The 21,715-nt window shown below is 45.7% G+C and overlaps 1 protein-coding gene across 1 annotated transcript in view; it reads right to left on the bottom strand.

Moving 5' to 3' along the window:
• Window positions 1-21,715, bottom strand: part of KIZ (kizuna centrosomal protein) — a 156,612-nt gene that overhangs the window by 121,581 nt on the left and 13,316 nt on the right. Inside the window, exons 4-5 of the mRNA XM_044291665.1 lie at window positions 5,268-5,913; window positions 2,132-2,396 (exon numbers count right to left, since the gene is read on the bottom strand). Of these exons, the coding sequence (XP_044147600.1) occupies window positions 2,132-2,396; window positions 5,268-5,913 (911 nt within the window). The remainder of the gene's footprint in view (window positions 1-2,131; window positions 2,397-5,267; window positions 5,914-21,715) is intronic.

Below are 21,715 nucleotides of genomic sequence, written 5' to 3'. Positions count from 1 at the left end.
TATTGTGGATGTGCTAGCGGCCATCTAGCAACCCATGTCCTCGGCTCTATACACAAAATCCCAGTGACAGGTTCCCTTTAAGTTGCGTGTCTGGTTTTTGCCCTCCGTGTCTCATCCGTATTCCACAGACTGCTCAGCTGAATTTTTTTTCCCAGAAGATCTCCTACCAAATGGTCCGTGAAACAATGACAGAACACGGATGCCATATGTTTTTCATGGACTTCAATGGGCGTGTTTGGTCCGCATCACAGACCAAAGTAGCGCATGTCTCTACCGATGTGTAAACTAACACATTAAAGTCAATGGGTACGTGTACTCTCCATGGAAAATGCAGATAGCGTGCATTCGTGAAAAACGCAAATGTGAAGTGGCCTAATGGGTAATCTCCTGGCTGCAAGTAAAGTGCTCAACAAAGTTAGGTTGTCGGTCAGTTAAAGAAGCACTCCAGGCAAAAATTAGACAGGGCCTGCTGGAGCAGTGAGCAGTACACGACATACAGAATGACACCAAAGAGAGAATTCCTGGGTCAACATCTGCCTCCTCACAACCTGTATTAGACATGGTGTAAGTTTGGCTCAGAAGGATCCTTTAGGCTAGAGGCAGACATAACAGAGGATCGGTCGATTCCCCTTACATATTTGCATTACTAACTACTTTTATTCCTAATAAAAAAACAATTCGGGAGTGTCCATTCTTCTCTATTGTGCCGTTTCTCTGTTACTCCTCTTGAAAATGACTGAGTAGATCAACAACTTGGCTTTACCACTCTCCTCGTCAATGGGCCATGTCCCAGCACAGTCTGACACTGATCAAATAGTGCTGACAGTATCAGACTGGGTTACCTTTTTAATACTTCAAAGGGGTTGTGCATGATTTTGATAGGCCTTGAATATCAGATCGGCGGAGGTCTAACATCACCGCCGATTACCTGTTCCGCAATAGCTCCAGTGTCACAGTTGGCACAGAAACTACACAGCTCTGTCCATTGTGTAGTTACTGCAGCACTGCTCCCACTGACGTGAATTACAGCAGCCTTTGCAGGAAGTTGCTGTCATTGTCTGCCATGTGACACATATAGAGTAGATGCTTCTACAAGCCTGCTAAGATCCTATTACTCTTGCCACGTCTGTTGATCACAACCCTCTCACACAGCAGATTGTCTGCTTCACAACACTGCAGAGGCTGCTGTAATCACAGAATGTTATATTGGAACTTGGGGTAGGTGAGTATTCAAATTGGAAGCAATAAGGGGCATCACATTGTGGTGGAAGGCACTCTGTGTGGGGGGCACTTAAGGGGGTCTCATACTGTATGGGGAGCAACAGAAAATATTATACCTTTTTCAAACCAGAAACTGGATCTGAATACTTTTATAACTGCATGTAATTAAAAGTTTAGTATAGCCAATGAGCTATTCAAAAAATTAATCTGTACACCGCCACCTGCTGTTTGTTCGCTCTCCTATTTCCTGTCCACCTCATTGAGTTGGTCGCACGTGCTCAGTTTAAATCTTCAACTGTCACCTGCCACATCTTCTGTTAGAAGCTGTGGCAGTTACAGGGAAAGAGCTACACTCCCTGAGCTGTCAGCCTGAAAAAAATCTAGCAGAACAATTGGAGCAATGAATGGGGAAATCTCTGGATACATGTGAGGTACAGGGCTTTGTTAGAAAGAGATTATCACGTACTACATGTCATACTGTGTGGGGAGCACTAAAGGATCATCCTGCTGTGAGGGGACATTCTACTATGAGAAAGGGTACTTAGGGGCATCAGAATATGTAGGGCTAACTAATACTGTGTGGGGGGCACGTGGCATCATTACTGTCGGGGGGTCACTAAGCAGCATCATTACTGTCTGCAAGGATCTATGGGGCATCATTGGTGTGGGAAGGCAGTAAGGCAACACCATTAGTTAGGGGCACAAAGGGGATTGGGCAGGATTAGATGCATGGCTTATCGTAAAGAAAAAATAAAATTGCCGCAGCGTGCTACCTACCACTTGTGTTCTCCTTCCTTACATTTTTTCCACTCAGACCTTCATCCAATACCAGACAAAGGTATGAGGACCTTTACAAAAAGTGCTTAAGTACCCCTGTGATAGAGTTAAGTAACAATTTTCTTAGACTTACAGGCTAATTGCAGAGATCGATGAAGAATCCTCATAGGATATATGTTCTGGAGAACTTTCTATCTTGCTGTTTGGGAGCTTCTTGTTAGACACACTTTTCTCCTCCTGTTCATTTTTGGCTTGTGGTTCCACTGGATCTTTTTTCCCGTCAATGGCGTCAAGAAGATCAGCAGCGCACATATCTTCTGATTCAGTGATGGACACTGTGAGGTCACTGCTGCTGTCAAGAACATCACTGTCGTCGTTTTCTGAGGCTGGATGAAAAGCTGAATAAAACAAATTACAGTTGGACAAAGCTCACACACTTTGTATCTATGGAGTAATGAGCCTAGGGTTCAGGCCATCCATGACTGAGCCATTATTTCATTATTAAGCATGTTCCGGAAAAATGAATGCTACAATCTGATTGGTTGTTATGGACTAGGCTGGCACTCTTCACATCCCAATAGCGCCCTATGTTTGGCACATATAAACTGAGAGCTTTTCCCAGTGTATGATAAACGTGTCCACCTAACGGACACCAAAAGAGTGTCCTTTTGTCCTCTGCTGGGCCGGTATACAATAGTATATCTTTTTTCTGGTATGGAATAGTGCAGTAGACTACACCATTCCACACAAAGGTATAGAGTTAAAGGAGGAGATTTATCATTTCCTTGCACAAGTTTTCTGATGGAAAAAAGTCATAACACAGTGTTTGTGCCTTTTTAAAAGCCACTACAACAAAATGTTGCTGCAAGTGGCGTTTTTAGGCCGCCATCTCCACTTTCAGAAAAGTCGCAAGGATGGGGCCAGAAATAAGAATTTATCTTCATTAACTGCAATTTTCTGGGATGAATAAAGAGAGCTGCCGCAGTTTTCAGTCTGGCGCACGGACTGTGTGAAGATGCGCCTAATTTATTACAAGGCCTACACCTCACCATAAATTAGTAGCATCCCCCAGCAGTGAAACACCGGTCTTTGATAAATCTTCTCCAAAAAGTAAATTTTTTTTAAACCAGGGAATCCTATCAGCCTAAACATTGGGATACGTCTCTGTCTTCCACTGGAGATACATGCCGGGCGATACTTCAATACTTCCAACATGGGGCTTCTAATGTGATGTGAACACTGCCTTAGATCATACAGTGAGGACCGATGCATTGGATATATTTAGTATAATACATAGTTACATGGTTTATAAAGCTGAAAAAAAGACATCTGTTCATCCAAATCAGCCTGTTATCCTGCAAGTTGACTAAGGTTATAAAGTGCAGGCTATAGACTATGGAGAGGGGACATGATTTAGCCAGGACTTCCCTTTTGGATTACCTCAGCTCGATAAAGTTAGCAAAAGTGTAGTGGGTAATTGTAAGTTATTGCATATAAAACTGGAGACACATTTGTCTTTTTGGCTATAGCATTAAAATTCTGGTCCTCAGATACTCCATACATCATGACACACAAAAAACTGGTTGCTGTCTATATGAGTCAATACAACAAAGCTACAAAGCCTCCTAAATGTGGCTTTGGTCAAAATACAGATGAGAGCTTCAAGTGTTAAAGAATTGCATTCAGTCCTCACTTAGCAGAACGCCCCAATGAGAAGCTTGCAGATCCTTCCACAGGAAGTAATGCCAGGTGGGCTCACTCGAAGAGGGGACAGGACTGACGGGCTTGGGGATAACATAGTAGGATCTCCAGGGCCAGGGAAGAAAGTGAGGGAGCTATTACACTGAGCAACAAAAATGTATAGATGGAAAGTGAGGTTGGCCTAATGTGAAAATACGGCACAGGTAGGTTAGCGTTAGGTCCCGAGCTACTTGGGATACCTTGGTGCGGTGCTCAGGCTCAGATATGTCCTTCAAATAAGAATATATTGGCTAAATTCTCAATTTTGACACCAGTTTGAGGGTTTAGTCAGAGTTGTTTGTTTGCATCCAAAGTAGTGCACCTTCCTTATTAATGTTTATTTCTAATGTGAAAATGTTTGAAATTTAATTGTGGAGACCAAATCAAGGCATCAAATACAAATCTTAACATGGGGACATATTATGTTCTACAGTGCACTGAAGAGGAAATACACCAAACTCCGCCCTATAGCGAGACAATGCTACCCAATGGGGGTGGGGAGGAGTAATCATTCCCTAAACCCCAGAATTCTGTCTTTTGTCACTTGCACAAAATTTTTAGGACTTTTTTTTTTCCACCACTCACTCCAGTTTCAAGAAGTAGGTGGGAAAGTGGGTGTGATTAGCCATGTTAATGAGTTCACTCCCAATTTATGACTGGAAGGAACTGTGTTAAAAAGTTGCAAAAAAAAAGTCCAAAAGTCACTCTAATAAGGGAGGTAGTGCAGAAACTGGAGTAGCATTTGTAGACCCAAGTGTTGGATGAAATTTGGCGCAGAGTACGCAAACGCAGAGTAAATGAAAACTGACTTCAGATATTCTCCTCATGATAAATCCTCCCCCCCCCCTTCATGTCTTCTGAACTAGTTGAAGGTCTCTTTATGAGCAATGTTCATGCTATTATCTCAAACAAAACCATTTCCTATGGCACGTATCCAAATATGATCAAGGTAGATCACCACAGGGTAGTATAATAAGGAATTGTATTATCTGTGATCTACATAATGTAGGGAACATGCCACCATCCATAAACCAACTATAAGCCACCTGAGACCTCAGTCTATAGTGTAGTAAGACCTCCAGGGGCAACTGCAAGGAATCGGATCTCCTCAGGGCTGCACATCCCTAGCTCTGGATTACTCCTCCTTCGGGCAGGAACAACTCTGCTAGTCAGGGTATATTCACAAATGACTCAACTCGCTCTCAGCAGAAGACCCAGTTTTGGTCTATAGAATAGGAGACGGTAAGTTTCTGTGCAAGACTGATCAAAGTTTTGTCAACAGGGGATAAAAAATAAAAAGGCAAAAACTATCACAAATATCTCAAATATCACATGAATACCCAATATACTAACTCTACAGACTTTCGGAAAGAACCTTATTTAAGCGCAACTATGAAGGTGTCTGCTGATTCACTTTCGCTCAGAAGATTACCTGCAGCAAGACCAAGGACAATGAAGAACACATCAAAGAAAAGGCAAAAATAATGTAGGATAAAGGAGAAATAAATATAGAAGTAAAGGCATCATACCTGACAGATTTCCACCGGCGCTACGCTTATCTGATGTTTGGTTATTTATGTAATCAGAGGCATCGGGGGGAGATCCAGAGGGGCTTGCGTGTGTAAATCTCTCTTCATTAGGAACCAGCCTTTCATACATCAATGCCTCTTCCACCTTGCTGCCTGGGCTGTCATTCTGCAAATCCCCTGTTCTGTTCTCTGGACTTAATCTTTTCAGAGTCTGTGAGCTAAGTTGTGCAGATTGCCTGCTTTCAACTAAATGTTTCCTACCACTTTGAGTCTTGTCGATCTCGGCGCGGTGTGTTCTCGCGTCCTCAGAAGAAGCGATGGATGTGACCGGCATTTTTTGACTAATCTGGAAGGATGATGTCTCCTCATCTATTTTGTCAGGCTTATTTAAGCACTGAGTATCACTATTAGCTGGTACTACACAGCTGTCTGTCACATTGCTGTTTATTGCTGCCTGTCTGGCTGAATGTGGGTCAGAAATAGAAAAGCTCTTTGTGGGCTGGGGAGAAATCCTCTGTGTAAGGCAATGTTCAATGCTCAAGTTGGCTGACATTTGGCGGCCCATGAAGATTGTTGCCGGATGATAGATTCTTCTTGACATGTCTGCGCCTGTGTTAATTTCTGCCTGTCGTAAAACTTGCGGCATCTGGGAAAATAGAGGTTGTGGGGCTTTAAGAGAGAATTGAACGGTCTTTCTTTAAAAATGACATCTTTTGTTTTCAAAAGCGAGTATTAAAATGCTTTTAAGACGCTGGATAAAGATTCCTTACCCTTGTGTAAAGTACACCAAATTCCAAGTGTTCTCACTTAAAGGGAATAGGTCATCGGCAAACGACCCGCTGTTTAAATGAAGCTTTTGTGAAATATATTCTTTATAAATATTTTGGATATTTTATTTTACACGTCTATCTATATAGAACAGTCCTGGATTCTTGCCCTTTTTATTCTGGCCACTGAGCGTCGTGATAGGCTGACAATTCCTGTGCGCACAGATCAGTTCTCAGCAGTCCTCTCATTATCACAGGCGGAATTAGGCCCCTTTTACACAAGCGAGTTTTCCGCGCGGGTGCAATGCGTGATGCGAAGGCATTGCGCCCGCACGGAATCTGGTCCCATTCATTTCAATGGGGCTGTGTACACGAGCGTTGTTTTTCACCCATCACTTGTGCGTTGCGTGAAAATCGCAGCAGGTTCTATATTCTGCGTATTTTCACTCAACGCTGGCCCCATAGAAGTGAATGAGGCTGCGTGAAAAACGCATTGCATCCGCAAGCAAGAGAAGATGCGATGCGTTTTCCGCTGATGGTTGCTAAGAGATGTTTGTAAACATTTGTTTTTTTATCACACGCGTGAAAAACGCATCAATGTGCATTTCCCCCGCACGATAAAAACTGAACTACTGAACGCAATCGCAGACAAAACTGACTGCAATTGCTTGCGAAATGGTGCAAATTTTTCTGAACGCACCCTAAACGCTTTCGGACCTAATCCGGATCATTAGAGTGAAAGGGGCCTCACAGTGACAAGTAACACCTATATATAGATCAGGGATGCCCAACCTGTGGCCCTCCAGCTGTTGCAAAACTACAACTCCCAGCATGCCTGGACAGCCTACAGTAGAGATGCCCAACCTGCGGCCCTCCAGCTGTTGCAAAACTACAACTCCGAGCATGCCTGGACAGTCTACAGCTATCAGCCTATAGCATTGAATGATGGGAGTTGTAGTTTTACAACAGCTGGAGGGCAGCAGGTTGAGCATCCCTGGCCTACAGCTATCAATCTACAGTAGGGCATGGTGGGAGTTGTATCCCTGATATAGATCGAACAGGATGCCACCACTCACAACAGGTGATGGTCACTTGTTCCTTCCCCTCCCTGCACAATAACCTCTGCAGAGGTCACAGAGCATGCCTACAAAACTCTCCCATAGATGTCAATGAGTCATCTCCAGACCACAGGTTCCAGTGGTCTACGGGGCTGCTGTAAAGCATATCTCTGAATACTACTAACAGCCGCTCAGGCAAGATGGCTACCCCCATAAACATGCACAGAATAAAGAATAAAAAGAATGTACAATTAGAAAATAACAACAGATTTTAAAAAAAAGGAATGTGTAACTATCTGGTTTTAATTTGTAAATACATTATAAGAGATACATTCCCTTTAAAGGGGTTATGCTATGATTGATGTAAATGAAAATCAGACATCAAATAGTACATGGTACAATTGTACAAAGCTAGAACCAGCCCTGTACCCCACATGGATCCAGGGATCTCCCCATTCATTGCTCCAATTGCTCTGCCAGCTTTGTTTCCCAGGCTAACAATTTGGGGCGCGTCCTTTCTGCTACAGCTCTCTACCTGTACCTGGCACAGCTTCTAACAATGGATATGGTTGGGCGCAGTTAAAGGATAGAACTGAGCATGTGCTACCACCGCAGTAGGTGGATGTGCACATTACTATACAGAATAAACACCAGCAGGCAGTAATTATAATGAAGTAAAGACAGTTGGGGGTCATTTATCAAACTGGTGTAAAGTAGAACTGGCTTAGTCGCCCATAGCAACCAATCAGATTCCTCCTTTCATTTTCCAAAGGAGCCATCCAAAATCATGTAGACAAAGTTAAAAGGGTTTTCCGAGATTTTACTACTTATGACCTATCCTCAGGATAAGTCATCAGTAGCTGATCGGTTGGGGTCATACACCCGGGACCCCCGCCAATCAGCTGTTTGAGAAGGCAGCAGCGCTAGTTTCCTCACAGCTTAGGCCACTTGCACTTGATTGGATGCGTTCTGAACGGATCCGATCATATTAATGCAGACGGAGGCTCCGTTCAGTACGGATCCGTCTGCATTAATAACTTAGAAAAAATTCGAAGTGTGAAAGCAGCCTGAGCGGATCCGTTCAGACTTTCAATGTAAAGTCAATGGGGGACGGATCCGCTTGAAGATTGAGCCATATGGTGACCTCTTCAAGCGGATCCGTTCCCATTGACTTACATTGTAAGTCTGAACGGATCCGCTCGCCTCCGCACGGCCAGGCGGACAGCTGAACGCTGCGAGCAGCGTTCAGCTGTCCGCCTGTCCGTGCGGAGGCGAGCGGAGCGGAGGCTGAACGCCGCCAGACTGATGCAGTCTGAGCGGATCCGCTCCATTCAGACTGCATCAGGCTGGACGGAGGCGTTCGGGTCCGCTCGTGAGCTCCTTCAAACGGAGCTCACGAACGGACCTATGAACGCTAGTGTGAAAGTAGCCTTACCAAGCACAGCGCCGTACATTGTATAGTGGTTGTGCTTGGTATCACACTAACCCCTATTCACTTCGATGGGGCTGAGCTGCGCCTAGGCCACGTGACTGATGAACATGACGTCACAGGCCTCGGGAAAGCTTGGAGATGGCCGCGGCGCTCACAGAGTGCTGCTGCCTTCTCAAACAGCTGACTCATGGGGATCCTGGGTGTCGGACCCCCTCCGATCAGATACTGATGACCTACAGTATCCAGTATTAAAAATCTCGGAAAACCCCTTTAATACAAGGCACTTGCCAATATATTGTGATTGTCCATATTGCCTCCTTTGCTGGCTGGATTCATTTTTCCATCACATTATGCACTTCTCACATTCAGGATCGGACGTCGTGCTTGCACACTATAGGAAAAAGCGCCAGTGTCTCTGGTGGCCGGGACGGAGAGGCATAGGCCAGTGCCTTTAGTAAGTGCCATTTCCAGAAGTAAGACAACCTCTTTAATGCCCTTTGACATGGGCAAATAATCGTGGACAGACACTGCACCGAACAGCTGACAAGCCAGCAAGCTTGTAAACTGGGGATGTGATGCAGACAATATTCACCGAATATTCATCCCAACCGTATACACATGCACGCTCAGATAAGCTTGCATACGTCCTGACACCCTGCACACATTAGACGCCTGGCCTCTCATGACAAAATTGAAGAAGCTCTTTTTGTAGCTTTTTTTTTTTGTCTCAATTAAAAGAGGTTGTCCAAGGTCATTAAAAAATCTTGGACAAGCCCCACAATTGCCAATAATAAAAATCATGCACTATATACCTCGTTCTCTGCGCCACTGGTCAGGTCCTCCCACTGCTGCTTGCTTACAAATTGAAGCGGTGACTTGCTGGTATATAGAATGGGACTGCTGCAGCCAATCACTGTCCTCTGCGGCAGAGGTTTGCAGGGTTGCAGCCTGATCTCCGTCAGACCCTATTGTAGTTAATAGGGCCAGAGGGCATTCAGGTACTGTCCGGCAATGCTAGATCCAGAGAGTTGGGACAGCCTGCCGGATGACTTACCGCTAGCGTGGAACTAGCCTTACAGAGGGTGGGGCCGCTCAGCGGGGAGAGCTGGGTGCAGCAAGTGAGGCACACGTGCAGGGAGTGAGACAAGGTAAATACTGTTTGACATATTTTTATTGGTATTACATAACCCCCATACATTAAAGAAAATCTACCAGCAGGATCGACCCTATAAATCTGTGCAGAATTTCTAAAAGGGTTCACCCTGCTGATCAATATCTGTCTTGTGATCCTCTGTTGTACCATCCTGAGAAAATTTACATTTTATTAATATGTTAAGTAGGTCATCGAAGCACCCAGAGGGCCCCAAGCCACTCAGCACACCAGAGTTCTTCCACTCTCACTTATATTTCACTTCCCGAGGCCTGTAATCTCGCACCTTCATCCTAGCTGCCACCACTGGAGCATGAACAGTGCATACACCAGTGACTACTGCGCATACACCAAAAGTGTAAACTACAGAAAAAGCAAGATTATAGGGACAGCGCCCAGGCAAACGAAGTGACATAATAGTAGAGCGTAGGTCCTCTGAGGACTTCTTACTTTACTTGGGACCTGGAGAGTCTAAAACAGGGGTGTAAATAGAATTCAATGAGGCCCCAGGACCACCACCAGAATGGCTTTGCTATAAAAGATATATGCCCCCCCCCCCCCCCCCAAAAAAAATACAATTTATAGAATAGAATTAAGGCCAAAAAGTTAAATCTTGGTTCATCAGAACAGAGTATCTTGTTTCTTATAGTTTGCATTTTGGTGGCGTGGCCAGCTATATGAAGAGTCCTCATAGTTCCAAACTTCTTCCATTTAAGGGCCCTTGCACACAACTGTATGCCCTCCGAGACATACGGTCCGTGAGCGGGCTATATGTCCCGGAGCAGCATTAATCGTGTGCATGGGAGTACACTTAGAAACATAGAATGTGTCAGCAGATAAGAACCATTTGGCCGATCTAGTCTGCCCAATATACTGAATACTATGGATAGCCCCTGGCCCTATCTTATATGAAGGATGGCCTTATGCCTATCCCATGCATGCTTAAACTCCTCCACTGTATTTGCAGCTACCACTTCTGCAGGAAGGCTATTCCATGCATCTACTACTCTCTCAGTAAAGTAATACTTCCTGATATTACTTTTAAACCTTTGCCCCTCTAATTTATCATAGATTACAATGATACTGTGCGCGTTGGGCCGCCCGTGGGACTATTGTCCCGCACTCATATGATCTTATGAGTGTGTGTCTTATGCGGTTGTGTACAAGGGCCCTAAGAGTTATGGAGGCCACTGTGCTCTTGGGAACTTTCAGAGCAGCAGAATTTTTTTGTACCCTTCTGTGCCTCTACACAATCCTGTCTCTGAGCTCTACAGGCAGTTCTTTCCACCTTATGGCTTGGTTTTTGCTCTGATATGCATTGTGAGAGTCTTTCCAAATCATGTCCAATTAACTGAATTTACCATAGGTGGACTCCAATCAAGGTGTAGAAACATCTCAAAGATGATCAAGAGAAATGGGCGGTTCCCAGAGCTGTGTCATAGCAAAGGGTCTGAATAATTCTGCCCATGTGAAATTTTAGTTTAATAACCTTGCAAACATTTCTAAATTCTCATTATGAGGTATTGAGAGCAGACTGATGGGGGAAAACTACATTTTTTTTAAAATTTTTTTGCACAAGGGCACAACTTAACAAAATGTGAAAAAAGTGAAAGGGTATAAAGAACTTCACCAAGCAGTAATAGAGTTAATTTTGTGGGGTTGTCCTGTCATCACAGCCCTATTCATAAGCTCTATTATTGCATATGGCCGTCATAAAGAGCGGCCAGTTACTGAGTGAACAGGCATTTCCTTCCAGTTCCTGTGTGTCGAGACAGGACCAGGAAGTGGAGAACAGTGGTGACCCACCAAGCGTCAGAACAGCAGTGGCAACGGACTGTTGAGGTAAGTAAAGTTAAAAATTATTTTTAATGTTCTTTTACTAAAAGGTTTTTTCCTGCCAGACAACCCATTTAACTCTATACGACGTTCCTGTATGTCATACGCTTTAAGCAGTTGTATGGAGTGGACTCAGGAGCTGAGCTTGCTCCATATGTGGCAGGTACCGGCTGTGTTATACAGCAGACACCGGGATTGGAGATGATCTGATTCCAGTCATTTAACTCCTCAGATGCTGCTGTCAATAACAACTGTGGCATCTGTGAGGTTAGACAGAAGGGTGGGGCTGCCTCTGACCTCGGATTGGAGCACCCGCGGCAAAAGGAACTTGTGAAGTCCTTTGCGCCACAATCTGCGACTTTTCCCTGCTCACACCAGGTCTAAAGTAGTGGGTGAGGTGTGGGCGGGGAAGGACCAGTCGGCCCGTCTCATTTACCATTTTCTATGTCTGGTTTAGGCGTAGAAAAAGGTCTAAACGTAAGACAGCTAGGAAGCTGTCATACATTTAAAAGTGGTGGTAGATCCTACATTTAGAAGTGGTGGTAGATCCGTTGATGGATCCACCGTCAGGTATAGGGGTTATAAATGACATACATATATAATATACACACAGTATATATGGCCAGGTTCACAGCACAGCTTATTTTTTCCATTGTTTTACACTGCTAGAGAAGCAGAACAACAGAATTAACGACAGTGCCAGCTAAAAAACAAAAACATAGAGGATTTTTTTTTTTCCCCATTTTCATTTTCCAGTATGTAATATATGGTAAATTAAATGTTGCCATTAAAAAATACAAATTGCCCCACAAAAAATAAGCCCTCAAACGGTTATTTTTCATCCCCACCATATGAAAGAAATGAAAATTAGCTGTCCTGAAAGGGTTAAATGTACAGGATCTGAATTTTCTCTGATCCCAGTCATAAGTGCAGGATTGTGGCAGGAACTACCTCTTGCTAGTGATGTACGTGTAAATTTATCTTTTTTGTTCCAACTTTAAAGGGTGCGGATATATAGATATATATATATATATATATATATATATATATATATTTTTTTTTTTTTTCTTTAAAGAAATCCATCTGATACAAAACTCCAAATCACCTTTAAAGTTCAGATAGTTGGAGGATTGAGAGCAGATTCTGTGCGCCAAAATCCAAGAGAAAAATCTGCCGTGACCATTACAAACTAAGGGCTCATGCACACGGTCATTGCCCGGCCGTATCGCGGCCCGCATAAGGCGGGTCCACAATACACGGGCACCGGTCATGTGCATCCAGCATCACGGATGTGGACCCATTCACTTGAATGGGTCCGCAATCCGGGAGATGTGGTGTGGTGCCGAACGGAAGCACGGATCGGAAACCCACGGAAGCACTAAAGAGTGCTTCCATGGTGTTTCTGTCTGTGCCTCCGCACCGCAAAAAAATAGAACATGTTCTATTTTTTTACGGTGCGGACGGATCCGGAACCATTCAAGCGGAATTGCAAATTGCGGTCCCCAATGCACGGAACAGCAGCACAACAGCTGTGTGCATGAGCCCTAAGACAGAGTCTTGAGCAGTAATGAGAAGGATCCAGCAGACACTGCCCAAATCAGAATGCAGAATAAAATGTAAAATAAAAACAAGAAACATTAGTCAGCAGGTTCACAGATAGGCGAGAGTAGTGTTATAGGTCTTTTAAGCTTATAGGAAATTCTGCCCAAGAATCCAAGGGGTTGTCTGGCCTAGAAGTTGACAACCCCAGTCATCTGAAGGTGTGCCCCATTAATTAAAAAAACAAAAAAACAAAACAAAAACACCCATCTGCCGTCCTGCCGTTCAAGCACACCTACCCCGTTACCACAACTTCTGGCCAGACTGGGAGTTACTTGGTCCAAGGATCACTGCAGCAAATCACTGTTTAGTGGCAAGGCCTTCAAGGACGTGACCGCTGGGCTCAATGATTGACCATAGCGGTCATGGGACCAACCCACCTTCCAACCACTGCGGTTGTCAGCTGCTAGGCTGGACAACTCCTTTCATTTAACCCTACCTGCACCTCCTGAGGCTCATGCCCTTTAATATGTGTGCAGCAATTACCTGATCATTTCCTTTTTATCAGTGGTGGATTAGAAATCTGTACTATACAATCACGTACCTCCCAACTGTCCCGGATCTGGCGGGACAGTCCTGGATTTCAGTGGCTGTCCCGCGGTCCCAGTACGGGGGAGATATGTCACGATTTCTGGCAGTTGTCTCTGCTTTCATAGGAAGCAGCGAAAGCTGCCTGTAAGGATGAAGCAGAGAACCATCAGCTCCCTGCTCCATCATTCCTCCCCCCTGCCGGCGCTCCACACTGCAGGTCTGTGCAGTGGGCGGGGCCGGCCAACAGACAGCCTCTGCTTCTCCTCCACAGACCAGTGCAGCCGATGTGGATCCTGCTGCTGCTGAAGGAGGCGAGTATGTAAAGTTTTCTTTTTTTTTTACTTTCTAAGGGGGAACAGTCCTGGGCATAGCTCTCAAGGGGCACAGCTGGCCATATTTCTGTGAGGGGGCACAGCTGGCCATATTTCTGTGAGGGGGCACAGCTGGCCATATTTCTGTGAGGGGGCACAGCTGGCCATATTTCTGTGAGGGGGCACATAACTGGGCATATTACTGTGAGGGGCACATAACTGGGCATATTACTGTGAGGGGCACATAACTGGGCATATTACTGTGAGGGGCACATAACTGGGCATATTACTGTGAGGGGCACATAACTGGGCATATTACTGTGAGGGGCACATAACTGGGCATATTACTGTGAGGGGGCAAAATGCTCACATAAATGGGGGGGCCTAGTGGTGAAAGAAATTTGTGCCGCACATAGTGTCCCTCTTCCTTCTTTTCGAAAGTTGGGAGGTAGGTAATCATACTTCCCCTGCTGTGCACTGATGTCCTGCTGAGTCTGGGATAGACTTGGCCAATCTGAGAAAGCAGAACCTGCAGCATGAGGCAGGAATGCTTCAGACGTCCTGTAGGCACAGATCGCAGCTCAGCTCTGCTGGAGCCAAGCTAAAAAGAAGCCAAGAGCTGAGGAAAAATGTAAGGGATTTTTAGCGATACTAATATTGATGAACTATCCTCAAGATAGGTCGTAAATATCAGATTGGCAGGGGACACCGTCCGATCCTGGTTTAAAGAAGCCACGGCATTCTAGGCCAGTGTCATCATGTCTAGGCACAGCTCAGTCCCATTCAAGTGAATGGGGCCAAGCTGCAATACCAAGCATGGCCGATAGATATCCAATGGACGGTGCTGTTCTTGGTAAGCTGCTGATTGGTGGGAGTCCTACCCCGCCATTCGGATACTGATGGCCTATCCTGAGCATAGGTCATCAATATCAGAATCTTAGAAACCCCTTTTAAGAACGTATTCCTTATAGGTACTGATTTTTAAATCAGTTTTTCACCCCATGACTGAACAGTCACTAACTTTTCTCACATTTGACAAGTCCTCTTTCATTCTCACTGGCAGAGAAGACTAGAAGGAATAGGCAGGTATCAGAGCCCACGTGCCTATTTCCATTAAGCCCACCTATCACCCTAAAAAGCCTTTCTGGCCCCATAACGCCCCTTTCATGAGCATTTTCCCATCATTATGCACAGATCAAAGCCAACCCCCTTGGACATATATCGCAACCATACCACCCCCCCCCCCCCCCCAAACTTTTAATAGTCACAAAGAAAGAAAAAAAAAAACATAGACAACTAAAGAAACAACTTCCAGCAAACTCACATTTATGTCAACTAAAATACCGAGAAGGAGGGGGAAAAAAAATAAAAAAGCAAAAAGCAAAACTCAAACCTTATTCCTACTTATAAAAAAGAAAAAAAAACGTATGGCCTCTGTTTCTTTTCTGATAAGCGTCTTAAATACCAAACAGTTAACTGCACAATAACATTCACTGGCAGCTCGGCTGCCTGCTTGGCAGATATATAAAGCAGGTAAAAAAGAGGAAAAAGGTAATTTCTTGGCTGAATGATTCCATCGGTAGCTATAGGGCAAACTAGAAAGTCTTTCAGTAAAGTAGCAGTAGATGCTTCTATCAATCTGCAGCACACAGACTCTTCCAAGGGGATGCATTAAATATGAAAATCATATCCTGTTATCATCTGTTTCCAGCTTTCAGCCCAGTAAGCTTTTCTTAATGAATGCCGCAGCCTAAGGGACAAGCACGCTGTTGGCTCCTCTGAATAATGGAGAGATGTTACCAGTTCTGCTTATTACAATATTGACTTGCTGAGGGGGATTCACGCAGTCACAAGTGACTACACTTGCCAGCATGCTCCAAGTTATTACGCCATGTTTTTAGACATTTCATCTGAAAGGGCTTTGCTGTTTTTTTATTTATTTATTTTTTTGCATTTTTTTTTTTTTAAGTCAAGAAAGAAGCAATGGCCTTGAACGGCATCATTTATATGGAGATAGTAGGAGGGATTAGAAGCCTGCATTGCTACAGATACATAACCGAATACATTTCAGCGTTTTCCGGCAGACTTTTTTTTTTTTTTTTTCCAGCCAGTCCCGGAGATATGTAATCGGCTTCCTCTCCTTTGTAAAAGAGGGGGATAAAGTACACAACAAACAAATCGAATTGCTACGTTCTGCTGTGCTTCGTGGCCCGGCATAATGATATTTTGTAATGTGTGTTTAGAACACGAATACGCCTGATCATGGCAAAGACGGTAACCAAGCCGGGACCGCTAGTCCATGTGCTGCGCGGATTACCAGACACAGGCATCCTCCTTACTGATAATTCAATTGGAAACGGAAATATTTTAGTCTTAGGGCCAGTCCACGTGACTGATTTTGAAAAACACGCTTAAAAAAGAAATAAATAAATCAGCGCGCAAAAAAAAATGCACGCTTTTTGATGCGTCTTTTCTTAACCAAGGGTGTTCACTTCAATACAAAGCTGAATTTTGAAGCAGATCTGCGCAAAAGAATGCACAGAAAACGCACAAAAAACAAATGGACTTACTTTTTTTTTATGTTTCCCATTCATTTCAATGAGAGACTCAGTGCTGATTCTGCCCCAAGATAGGGGTTGCTTGTTTTTTTTCATGTGTTTTTTTGGAACTGATTTTGAGGCAGAAACGCTCCAAAACCAATGACCAAAAAAGTGTGTGAACTGGCCCTAAGGCCTCGTGCACACGGCCGTTGGTCGGCCGTTCCGTGCATTGGTGACCGCAATTTGCCGTTCCCAATGCACGGGCAAAATCCGTGCGGATTCTGCAGACGGATCCAGACTGGTCTGTGGTCTGTCCGCACCACAAAAAAGTAGTGCATGCACAACTTTTTTGCAGTGCGGAGGAACGGATAGAGTGCTTCATGCCTCCGTTCCACACTGGACCTTCCGGATTACGGACCCATTCAAGTGAATGGGTCCGCATCCGTGATGCAGGTTGCACACGGCCGATGCCGCATATTGCAGACCTGCAATACGGGCACAGCCAGGACACATTCGTGTGCATGAGACCTTAGTAGGTTCACATCACAGTTTCATTTTCCATTTTTCTGATCCGTCAGAAGAACAGAAAACAAAAACAAAACCGACCCTTTATTTTGAGCATCCGTTATGCTCATTTTGCATCCATTTTAGCCATTTCCATCAGAGATCTGTTATTTTTGACAGGCGGAAAAGTCCTTCACGAAAAACGTTTTCTACCATCTAAAATAACGGATCTCAGACGGAAATGGCTAAAATGGATGTTAAATGAGCACAACAGATGCACAAAATAAGGGCTCATGCACACTGTTTAGAGGAGAGGCTGTCAGCAGTTTTTACTGTGGCAGCTGCCTCTCTTGCATCAGACAGAGGGGCCGGTACCTCTTCTCCTAGAAAACCCGGCTGCGGGCTGTCGTCCGTACTGGCCTACCTATCTTTCCACGGTTTGAGTAAATGCAAATGGTAAACCTGCTCTGCCTTTCGCCACCCTGGCTGGTGTACCGTGTAGTTTACATCTCCAATTTTCTCGAGTACCTTGTATGGCCCCTGCCACCTAGCCAGGAACTTACTGTCCACGGTCGGCACCAGAACCAAAACCCGATCACCCTGGTTAAAGATCCGGACCGGAGCCTGCCGATTATAGCCCCGACTCTGGGCTCGCTGAGCTGCCTCCATATGCTTCCTAACAAGAGGCAACACTGTCTCTATCCGATCTTGCATCTGGGTGACGTACTCAATGACACTTTTATGTGGAGTGGGTTGTTTTCCCACGCCTCTTTGGCCACGTCCAAGAGACCGCAAGGGTGTCTGCCATATAGCAATTCAAAGGGCGAGAACCCAGTAGAGGCCTGGGGTACCTCTTGCACTGCGAACATAAGATAGGGCAGAAGGAGGTCCCAGTCCTTCCCATCTTTAGACACTACCTTTTTCAACATATTTTTTAATGTTTGGTTAAACCGTTCTACCAGACCGTCCGTTTGCGGATGGTAAACGGATGTCTGTAGTTGTTCTATGAGCAGCAATTAAAAGAGTTCCCTCATCACCTTGGACATAAAAGGGGTCCCTTGGTCAGTCAGAATCTATTTAGGTAGTCCTACTCTGGAAAACATCTCCATTAACTCCTTAGCTATGAGTATGGCCGAGGTATGTCACAGTGGCACCGCCTCTGGGTACCGAGTGGAATAGTCTAGAACAGGCATGTCCAAAGTGCGGCCCTCCAGCTGTTGCAAAACTACAACTCCCAGCATGCCTGGATAGCTTACAGCTATTAGGGCATGCTGGGAGTTGTCGTTTTGCAACAGCTGGAGGGCCGCAGTTTGGACATGCCTGGTCTAGAATGACTAAGATGTGTTGATGCCCTGTGGCGGACTTCGGTACTGGGCCTATGAGGTCCATAGCTATTCGGTAAAATGGTACTTCGATAATCGGGAGAGGTACTAGGGGACTACGGAAATGTGGCTGAGGGCTAGTTATCTGGCAGGTCGGGCAAGACTTACAAAACTCTTCCACTTCTTTGAATATGCTGGGCCAGTAAAACCACTGTAGAATACAATCCTGAGTTTTCTGCAGCCCCAGGTGACCCCAGAGAACGTGGGCTAGATCTAACACAAGCTTGCGATAAGCCTTGGGGACCACCAACTCTTCAATAGGCTCCCCACGTAGTACATATCCTGATGAACCACAAAACGGGGAAACACTGACTCTGCCCCATGTCTCCCATCATCACACTTAGTGGGGTTGTCTACCGCTGGCCGTTCGGTCTCAGGTTCCCAGGGTCCTGGTCTCCCCTCCGCTGGGCCCAGACCAACACATTCACCCCTAGTCTTGCCAAACTCTCACCCCTTACTTTTTGGTAGTCGGCCGCTTGATCGTCCGGCAAGACAAAATATACCCGCTGGTAATCGGCTGTCAGGAACGGAGCGACGACCTCAGCCCACTGGTCACGAGATCGCTTTTCCACTTTCTCGTACATCGCCAGGTAGGTTTTGATGTCGTCTGCGGGGGTCATCTTAGAAATCGCGGCACGGACTGCTTTCTGGGCATCGTGGACGCTCGGAGTTGCTCCTGCTGTCTGCAAAGCCATCACGTGTTGTAGCAGCAACTAATTAGTCTCTGCTGCTGCTTCTTAGACTCGTGTTGCTGCAGGTTTGTCTCTTGCTGCTGCAGATTAGCCTCCATGAGGGCCTTTACAACAGCCTCCATTTTGTCTTGGGGCACTGGTTGTAATCCAGCTGGTTTAATGTACGACATACAACCGTGCCTGAAAAAATTCAGAAACTAAAAATATTGGCGTTCATGCCAGCCACACACTGCTCTTGCCTGCATCCTCCACCAATTGTGGGGACTTGTTCTGGTAAATTAGTGGACGCAGTATAGAGGCAACAACAAGTTCTTTGGATCAAACAGTTCAGTGTTTTATTCACACTTTAGGAAAGTTACAAATCAAGCAGTCATATTTAAACAAAAAGTCACCTTGCGGTGTTGGTGGTAATTCACACCATGCGGCAATTCTGCCTCAAAGAGTCCTTGCTCATAGCAGCACTAACCTGTTTTCACGCCAAACAGGTAGCAAGTCATCCAGACACAAGGCTCCCAGATCCCAACACAGAGACATCGCTTCTGAGCCCAGCTGCCTATTTAAGGACAGCCAGGTGCTGCCAAATCCCGGACCGGCACTTAAAGGGAACCAGTCATCAACTTTATGCTGACCAAGTAGTGACAGAAATGAAGATTTCAGCGGTGTGTCACACATGAGCTAATAATAAGTGGTTGCCATCATCAGCAGATGGGCAGGGAGAGCAGGAGATTATGATTAACCATGACTCTTCTCAAGTAGATTTGACTCTTTTCAAGGCCTGGGCTGTAATGATTATAAAGCTGGTTCACGGCAACCACTTATTATTAGCTGATGTGTGACACACAATGAAATCTGCATTTCTGTCACTACTTTATGTTGTCCTCAGTAAGGTCACCATAAAGTTGATGACAGGTTCCCTTTAAAATCCGGTCCGGTATTTGACTGTAAGGCTACTTTCACACTTGCGCTAGGTGCGGATCCATCTGGTATCTGCACAGACGGATCCGCACCTATACATGCAAACAATGGTATCCGTTCAGTGCGGATCCGTCTGCATAACAGCTTTTTCAGATCTGAGTTTTCACGATCGTGAAAACTCAAATCCGACAGTATATTCTAACACAGAGGCGTTCCCATGGTGATGGGGACGCTTCAAGTTAGAATATACTAAGAACTGTGTACATAAGTGCCCCCTGCTGCCTGGCACCACCCGATCTCTTACAGGGGGCTGTGATCCGCAAAATTAACCCCTCAGGTGCCGCGATGCGCCGCACAGACCTGTCACTTACCAGTAGGAGGAGCGCCGGCCAGCCACAGACAGCGCAGGTAAGTATAAGCTAAGTAACCATGGCAGCCAGGACTGCAGTAGCGTCCTGGCTGTCATGGTAACCGATCAGAGCCCCAGCAATTAAACTGGGACTCCGATCGGAAATGCCGCTCCGCTGCCACCAATGATGGGGGGTGGGTTGTTGGCCACTGCCACCAATGCTTTTAATACTGGGGAGGGAGGGAGGGGGGCCGCACTGACCACCAATGTTTTTAATACTGGGGAGGGAGGGAGGAGGGGGGCCGCACTGGCCACCAATGCTTTTAATACTGGGGAGGGAGGGGGGGGGCCACACTGGCCACCAATGCTTGTAATACGAGGGAGGGAGGGGGGGGCCTGCACTGGCCACCAATGCTTTTAATACTGGGGAGGGAGGGGGCCGCACTGGACACCAATGCTTTCAATACTGGGGAGGGGGGGGGGGGGGCGCACTGGCCACCAATGCTTTTAATACGAGGGGGGGCGGCACTGGCCACCAATGTTATTAATACTAGGGAGGGAGGGGGGTCTGGCCCCTGCTGCCTGGCAGCACCTGATCTCTTACAGGGGGCTGAGATCCACACAATTAACCCCTCAGGTGCGGCACCTGAGGGGTTAATTGTGCGGATCACAGCCCCCTGTAAGAGATCGGGTGCTGCAAGGCAGCAGGGGGCAGTTATGTGCACAGTTCTTAGTATATTCTAACTTGAAGCGTCCCCATCACTATGGGAACGCCTCTGTGTTAGAATATACTGTCGGATCAGAGTTTTCACGATCTAACTCAAATCCTATGGTATATTCTAACATAGAGGCGTTCCCATAGTGATGGGGACGCTTCAAGTTAAAATATACCATCGGATTGGAGAAAACGCTGATCCGATGGTATATTAATAGGGACTCCTGACTTTACATTGAAAGTCAATGGGGGACGGATCCGTTTGCAATTGCACCATATTGTGTCAACATCAAACGGATCTGTCCCCATTGACCTACATTGTAAGTCAGGACAGATCCGTTTGGCTCCGCATGGCCAGGCGGACACCAAAACGCTGCAAGCTGCGTTTGGGTGTCCGCCTCCTGAGAGGAATGGAGGCGGAACGGAGCCAAACTGATGCATTCTGAACGGATCCTTATCCATTCAGAATGCATTGGGGATGAACGGATACGTTCGGGGCCGCTTGGGGAGACCTCAAATGGATCTCACAAGCGGAACCCCAAACGCAAGTGTGAAAGTAGCCTTAATAAGCCCAGCAGCACATGCTGGGAGGAAAATACTTGTTTTCCCAGACCAAACCTCTCACTGTGTCGCAACACAAACGTATTTTTTTTCCAGGTCTGTTCCG

The sequence above is a fragment of the Bufo gargarizans genome, chromosome 4 (genome assembly GCF_014858855.1).
Source record: "Bufo gargarizans isolate SCDJY-AF-19 chromosome 4, ASM1485885v1, whole genome shotgun sequence".
Lineage (NCBI taxonomy): Eukaryota > Metazoa > Chordata > Amphibia > Anura > Bufonidae > Bufo > Bufo gargarizans.
The sequence above is the reverse complement of the archived record's forward strand: the minus strand, read 5'-3'. Positions and strand labels throughout refer to the sequence as shown.